Source organism: Myotis daubentonii, chromosome 6 (assembly GCF_963259705.1).
Source record: "Myotis daubentonii chromosome 6, mMyoDau2.1, whole genome shotgun sequence".
Classification (NCBI taxonomy): Eukaryota; Metazoa; Chordata; class Mammalia; order Chiroptera; family Vespertilionidae; genus Myotis; species Myotis daubentonii.
In genome coordinates, this window is record NC_081845.1 from 45,257,266 (window position 1) to 45,264,698 (window position 7,433).

At 44.2% G+C, this 7,433-nt stretch overlaps 1 protein-coding gene across 1 annotated transcript; it reads right to left on the reverse strand.

Moving 5' to 3' along the window:
* On the reverse strand, positions 1–7,433 carry TSTD3 (thiosulfate sulfurtransferase like domain containing 3). Its single transcript, XM_059700863.1, has 4 exons — positions 7,281–7,433; positions 691–864; positions 436–595; positions 1–160 (listed from the first exon to the last, which is right to left on the reverse strand). Exons 1-4 carry the CDS (start codon positions 7,351–7,353, stop codon positions 88–90), a joined length of 480 nt encoding a protein of 159 aa, XP_059556846.1. The 5' UTR covers positions 7,354–7,433; the 3' UTR covers positions 1–87.

Below are 7,433 nucleotides of genomic sequence, written 5' to 3' on the forward strand. Positions count from 1 at the left end.
TGCCAGAGCTAGATTTTTATTCTTTTGCTCATTCCACAACTCTAGGCTGCATGTACATAAGGCAAGAGCCAGCTTGTATTCCAAACTTCAGTTTCCTTGTTTCTTCTCTGAATCTTCATAGGTAGACCATTCCTTCCATCCTCCAGCATAGTGTTGAGACCTGAAAACATACATCAAATAGTGCTGTAAACATTTTTTACTGCTTCATAAAACAAGGTTGATGAAAACTAGTGATTGAGAGATGCGATGGCTACTCACCATACTGTTTAGAGTAGACTGTAAGCCTATTTAAAAGATTGTGTTACTTTTGAGCACTATGAAAAGATAGAGGCTCTAACTCTTGCTATACTGCCATTACTAATAGTGTAAGAAATTCAGTAGACCAATAACATAATACATATGAAGCATTACAGTATATATCCTTCACCTACATACCTGGTAAAGCCCAAAGATATTGCTGTGTCCAGAGCCTTCTTGCTTCTCAGGCCAGCTGCACAGGAAAATATTAGACTGTCAGATTTGGATGGCTTTATTTCATTATACTTCTCCTTGAAGTCTTCTGGGTTCATCTGTAGAGCTTCACCTACCTCATTTACTGAAAGAAAGAATCTCAATTAAATTTTATCTACAGTAAATTGGCTGAATATGTATTTTTTGAAATGAAATCAGATTAAGATACATATCACTTACATGGTATATTGACAGACCCAGGGATTTTTCCACACTCAATAATTTCCCATGTGTTTCTAACATCAATTAACATGATTTTTTTGGAATTCAAGAGGTTTTTCAGTTCCTCATAAGTTACATCTTTATAAACAGCAGTACAAAAATTGTGCCAGTTTCCTTTTATTGAGTTCAAACCTGGAAAGAATAAAATAATATAGGCACCTTCAAAATGGAATCACTATTAGTATCTGAAGAAATTTTTCCCCTGGTTCCGGTCAGCTAACTACTCAATCTTTTGACTTTACTAAACTATATTTAATGGATGTACTTTTTACACAGCCTGACTGAGCAGGAAGATACAACTTTATCTTCCTGCCCTGCATGCTTAATGGCTGGCCTTATGCCGGCTCCATATTCTACTCCCTCCAAGCCCCTTAATTGGGGTGGGGGTGGAGGTGGGAAGGACTTGTAAATACACATAAAGCATTTGACAACTGAATTGTGTGAATAATATGTAAATCTTACCCTGATCTAAGTTACAATATTAAAATTTTAATATCATTTTTCCTTACAAATTAAGATAAGTCATGTTAGATGTGAGGGCTTTACATTTGAAAGCACTTGTAAGTACTTAGTGGTACTGTTTCTATCTCTGTTAAATAGCAGCATAATAAGGTAATGGATAAATAACCCATAAGACAAAATAAAAATTCTATCAGTCCATACTGATACAAGGATATAATTAAATAAGTGGGGAGAAGGGATTGCTTCAATCGATAAATGTAGAAGGAATGATGGAAACAGTCAGCATTAGGTAAACACCCAGTAATAATTGTTGCAGCATAATTTTTCAAACCTTATCCTCCTCATTCCTCCACTGCCCCAATTACCCTACCCTCCAGCTATATAAAAAACATACAAGCCCTGATTTCTGGTGGCCAGTGGGGTTTACTCATTTAGTCCCACATGACTGGGTACATCTGCATACAAAGCTGATGCCTGAGGGTCTGGCATCCAGTCAGCCCGAGAGTCACCCTTTTGGGACACTGACAGGTCTTGGCATATGTTCAACTACTGGGAGCTATTAAAGATGTACTGAGCCCTAGCCAGTTTGGCTCAGTGGATACAGTGTTGGCCTATGGACTGAAGAGTCCCAGGTTTGATTCCAGCCAAGGACACATACCCGGGTTGCAGGCTTCACCCCCTGTGTGGGGCGTGCAGGAGGCAGCCAATCAATGATTCTCTCTCATCATTGATATTTCTATCTCTTTCTCCCTCACCCTCTCGGAAATCAATAAAAATATATTAAAAGAAAAAAAAAAAAAAGATGTACTGGGCTGCTTGGACAAGCACAAAGGTTTGAGAGTCAACCAAAAGCTGAGGCAGTGCTGAATGACAAGACAGTGATGAGGCCACTCCTTCAAGCTGGGAGAGGGATTGTTTCATCTACTATATTCAGCAATTCCATTTCTAGGTATTCAAAAAAAAACAAAGATAGTATTTCAAAGATATATGCACCCGCATATTCACTGTAGCATTTACAATAGTCAAGATATGGAAACAATCTAAGTGCCCATCAACAGATAAATGGATAAAGAAATTGTGATATATACATATATATGGAATGGAATATTACTAGGCCATAAAAAAGAATGAAATCTTGCCATATGTATGTAACATGGATGGACCTCAAAAACTACATTAAGTGAAATAAGCCAGAAAGAGAAATACAAATACTGTACAATGTGTCTTATATGTGGAATAATCTATATGTATAAAGAGGTAAGGTTGCGCACGCACAGGAGCTGGTGAGTGGGGGATGGGGGCGGGGACTTCTGCCCCCAGCGGAGGTGTGTGCAGGCCTGCCCAGCGCTAACATCACACTGCCTCCTGACAGGCATGTGCAGGCAGGAGCGGTGGGCGGGGACACAGACGGGGGTGGGGGGGGGCATGCCTGAGCCGCCACTGTGCAGCTTAAGCAGGCCCAGAGCGGACACAGACATTTTTTGTGGTGAGGGGACTAGAGTCTGTATTGATGAAAACATCTTGGCAGCTGCGGCGGCTGGCAGTGGCAGCAGCAGTGGGGTTATGGGGGTGGCCCCCTCCCCTGATCAGCCTGGTCACCTCCCGCAGAGGGAGGCCAGACTGTGGCTTAGGCCCGTTCCCCTGGGGAAGCGGGCCTAAGCCGTCAGTAGGACATCCTCTGAGGGTTCCTGGACTGTGAGAGGGGGATCCTCCCCCGCCCTCCCCCAGTGCACGAATTTCGTGCACTGGGCCTCTAGAGTGTGTGTGTGTGTGTGTGTGTGTGTGTGTGTGTGTGTAAATAAATGAGTTATACTATTTCCAAGATACTGTCTAAGTAGAATTTCTATAAATCTATGATTAAAACTTTTTTCTTTGCCAAAATAGTGATAAATAGTAAAACACCATTATATCAAAGCTTGTTATTACCCAGATATTAATATTTATATATACACACACAGACACACACACACAAGCTCATAGATACAGTCTGTTGGTTGCCAACTGTGGGCAGAGGATGGGGGAGGGGGGGAAGGGGAAGAAAAATAGGTAAAATGTGTGTTTTTTCAGATTAAATAAATTGAATAAAAACTTTTTCAGCCAAAACCGGTTTGGCTCAGTGGATAGAGCGTCGGCCTGCGGACTGAGGGGTCCCGGGTTCGATTCCGGTCAAGGGCATGTACCTGGGTTGCGGGCACATCTCCAGTAGGAGATGTGCAGGAGGCGGCTGATCGATGTTTCTCTCTCATTGATGTTTCTAACTATCTCTCTTCCTTCCTCTCTGTAAAAAATCAATAAAATATATTTTAAAAAAAAACTTTTTTAAATAAGGGAATTGTCACTATTAAAAAGGCAAAAAATAAAATCCTACCTGTCAGGCATCAGCCCTGTCCTAACAATCAGCATCTTCACCCTGATGTCTACTATGAAATATCCACAGGTCAATGGAGGCAGGGATGGGGGTGAGTGTATTGATCTGATGACCCGATCCTCATAGGAGAGACCCCACTCACCACCACTGCTTTCCTAGCTCATCGTTCTTGTTCTTCCAACATTGGTCATCTCTGAATGTAGATGGTAGTGAAGGGTAGGATCACCTGACCTTCCTACATGTGTCATAGCAAATTCTGGTACTGTAGGTATTTATTACTTGTGGACTCCTGGCTATGAGTGAAGTCAGTACCTCATGGAATGACTTTGAAAGTTCATATGCCAAGAAACCCTCGCTTTAAAAATGGAGAGAAAAACTCAGTACTTTCTCCTCATTCATTTATATACAGAACAGATGAACATAGAAGCCTTCTGTGAAGCAGTGCTTGAGCAAAGAAGAGCAGTAGTGTATGTGATTTTATGCCACTTGCCTAGCTATTTGAGCTAATGATTCTCAACCTTTTAAGGTTTGTGGGGTTTTTTTTTAGCCTAAGTTCCTGATTTATACAATAATGAGTTATACTATTTCCAACATACCATCTAAGTAGAATATCTATAAATCTATGATTAAAACATTTTTCTTTGCCAAAATAGTGTTAAATAGTAAAACACCATTACATCAAAGCTTGTTATTACCCAGATATTAATATTTATCAGATGTAATTAATTCCCTTGAAATATATCAAACATATTAAACAAACATGGATTGTAACACAGAAAAAAAAATAGTATACATGTGTCCTACCTACATTTTTATAGTAGTAAGAGCAGGGGTTTTAGAGTCAGATAAACCAGCTTTAAATCCTGGCTTGACCAATTAGTTCTGTAACCCTGGACAGATCACTTAAACTCTCTGGGATTTAGTTTATTATTTGTAAAATGGGAATACTATTACTTAACCTTTTAGAGTTGCTGTGAGGTTTAAATAATCTACACAGTACAAACAGTAAATGTCTAATTTCCCTTTTTCTCCATGACTTATGCACACTGTTTCTTCTGAAGGGAATACCTTTCTCCCTCATCTCTACTTGGTACACTCTTACTCTTCTTTAAGACCCAGTTAAATGCCACTTGTTACTCTGATCCAAAAATTATACTTCTAGGTTTCTATTCTAGTAAAATGCTTGTACATATACACAAAGAGGTAGGTACAATGATAATTATGGATAGTCTTTTTATAATAAAAATTTGGAAACCAAAATGTTCATCAACAGGGGACTGAATAAATAAACTGGTTATCCATACTATGGAATATTTGCAGTGTTTAAAAGAGTTATATGTGTTGTCATAAAAAAACTGAATACATAACAGGAAAAAATTACAGAAAAATGTGCACGGTAAATCACATTATCCTATATAATAAAAGCCCAGCAACCATAACGGCAGAACAACCACTCAACCAGTCACGATGAGGTGCACAGACCACCTCTTGGTCCCTTTCCCTGGCCGGCAGGCTCCTATCACCCGATGGCGAACGGGGACCCGGGGGTGGGTGGTAGGGGATGCAGGGTCCCCAGGCCAAGCCCGCGGCCCCACTGGTTGCCCCACACACAGAGGGCGACCCATGGCAGGGGTGGGGCTGGCGAGTGGGCAGGAACGGCCAACCTCTGGGTTCCTCCCCTCAGCTGGCAGGCTCCCATCGCCCCATGGCAAACGGAACCGCAGTGAGTGGGGGGGAGGGGCAGGACTGGCAAGCGGGTGGACCCCGGCAGTGAGGCTCCAATCGCCCAATGGCTAATGGGGAAACGGGGGTGGGTGGGTGGCAGGGGATGCAGGTGGCCCCAGGCCAAGGCCCCTGCCCCACCGGTCCAGGGATGGGGTGGGTGAGCGGGCAGGAACAGCTGACCTCTCAGTCCCTCCTCCCCAGCTGTCAGGCTCCCATCGCCAATGGCAAACTGGGAACCCAGGTGAGTGGCAGCGGGGGGCGAGGTGGCTGCTGGCAGCTGGGAAAGATGGCCCTGCTCGAAGGCTAGGCCTAGGGACTATACCCATGCACGATTTCGTGCGCTGGGCCTCCAGTAATATAAATAATAGATAAAATGTGATTTATAACATAGAGTTCTATTGTATGTAACATATATATGTAGTATTTTAAAAATATATTTTTATTGATTTCAGATAGGAGAGGGAAAGGGAGAAACATCAATGATGAGAGAGAATCATCAATTGGCTGCCTCCTGCACACCCCACACTGGGGATGGAGCCTGCAACCTGGGCATATGCCTTGATAGGGAATCAAACCATGACCTCCTGGTTCATAGGTTGAGGCTCAACCACTGAGCCACGCCGGCCGGGCATATATGCAGTATTTTATGTGTATATTTATTTATGTCTACTCATAGAAAACTGTTTAGAAAGATTGATAACAAACCATATCTGGAGAGGAGAGTGGGATGGGAGGTTGTATAAAGGATACCCATGCTGTGCTTTATTGTTTTAATATAATCAAAATATAATCATGTATTACTACTAGAATTTTAAATGAAAAGGCACCTTTTCTCGAACTTTTCCCAACTCTGATAGAGTCAGTTGTTTTTCCATTGCAGTCTCACTAGACTGGGCTGTGTGTGTTGACTGTGTACTTGTGTCTATCTACCCAAATGGTAGAGAACTGTAGAGGCTGTATCCCCAGGAGGCCTGGCTGAGAAGGTGCTCAATAAATAACTGTTGAACAAAGGCAAAACCAAACTACAAAGAATCTGCATAGAAAAAACACACATCATACCCGAAGGATGTCCCAACAGTTAAAATGGAATACTTGAGCCCTGACTGGTTTGGCTCAGTGGATAGAGCGTCAGTCTGCGGACTGAAGGGTCCCAGGTTCGAGTCCAGTTAAGGGCATGTGCCTTGGTTGCGGGCACATCCCCAGTGGGAGGTGCGCAGGAGGCAGCTGATCGATGTTTCTAATTATCCCTCTACCTTCCTCTCTGTAAAAAAAAATCAATAAAATATATATTTTTAAAAAATAAAATAATCATTGTCAAGTTGCTTCTTACTGGGTGTTCTTTAAAAAAAAAAATGGAATACTGTACTGGGGGGGGGGGGCGGGGGGGGAGACAGTGGTATGCCCGGCCCCTGTAACTGCGTCCACAAATAACAGTTGTTGCCAAAGGAGAGGCAGCATATAAAGCGAAGAGAAGGAATGGAGGCTGGCGCTGAGTCCTAGACCTAACACCACGCACTACCTTTGTTCTGTCTTCTCTTTCGCCATCTGTAAAACCAGGGTGGCACTTTTAGAGTTCTAACTGCTGTAATTCTAGGTGAATGTCCACCGAGCCATCAGCGCTGCTCTCCAGTGGGTCACAAGTGGAACTCAAGGCTGGGCCCGTCATTCCGTCTCTCCCGCTAGCTCGCTTCCCGGGATCGCGAACTGCCTTTATTAGTCAAGCACCAGTATGTTTACAAATGTCTTCCCCGCGAGCTCCCAGGCGCAATGTGTACTCCTCTCCCTGCGTCCCCAGAGCAGCCCCAGGCCCCCGAAACGCGGGATCTGCGGAAACAAGAACTGTAGGGCGCTACACCCCAGGTGCCGAGAGGTACGGTGTCACTTTCAGGGGAGTCTGAAGAAGCGAGCGCCCCCACCATCCCTTCCCTTCCCTGCCCTTCCCGGGGGCCCGAGGTTAGGCGCTCCCCCACGCCCCACCGAACGCCTAGCTCACCCCGCAGCGCAGGCTCCGCGGACCTGAAGACCGCGCGGCGCGCACCAGCGAGCAGCAACCTCTGCAGCGGCATCGCGGGCCGGCGCAGCCACCCGACCGCTGACCACTTCCTCCTCCTGCCCCGCCTCCTCCACCCGTCGCCCCCGCCAGCCG

Bases quoted from the DNA above. Each gene is read 5' to 3' on its own strand.
- TSTD3 (XM_059700863.1), bottom strand. From the start codon at position 7,353: ATGCCGCTGCAGAGGTTGCTGCTCGCTGGTGCGCGCCGCGCGGTCTTC. The intron at 596-690 runs GTAAGTGATATG...TCTTTCTTTCAG, and splicing joins TGGGTCTGTCAATATACCAT to TAAATGAGGTAGGTGAAGCT. The intron at 161-435 runs GTATGTAGGTGA...GTATGTTTTCAG, and splicing joins ATATCTTTGGGCTTTACCAG to GTCTCAACACTATGCTGGAG.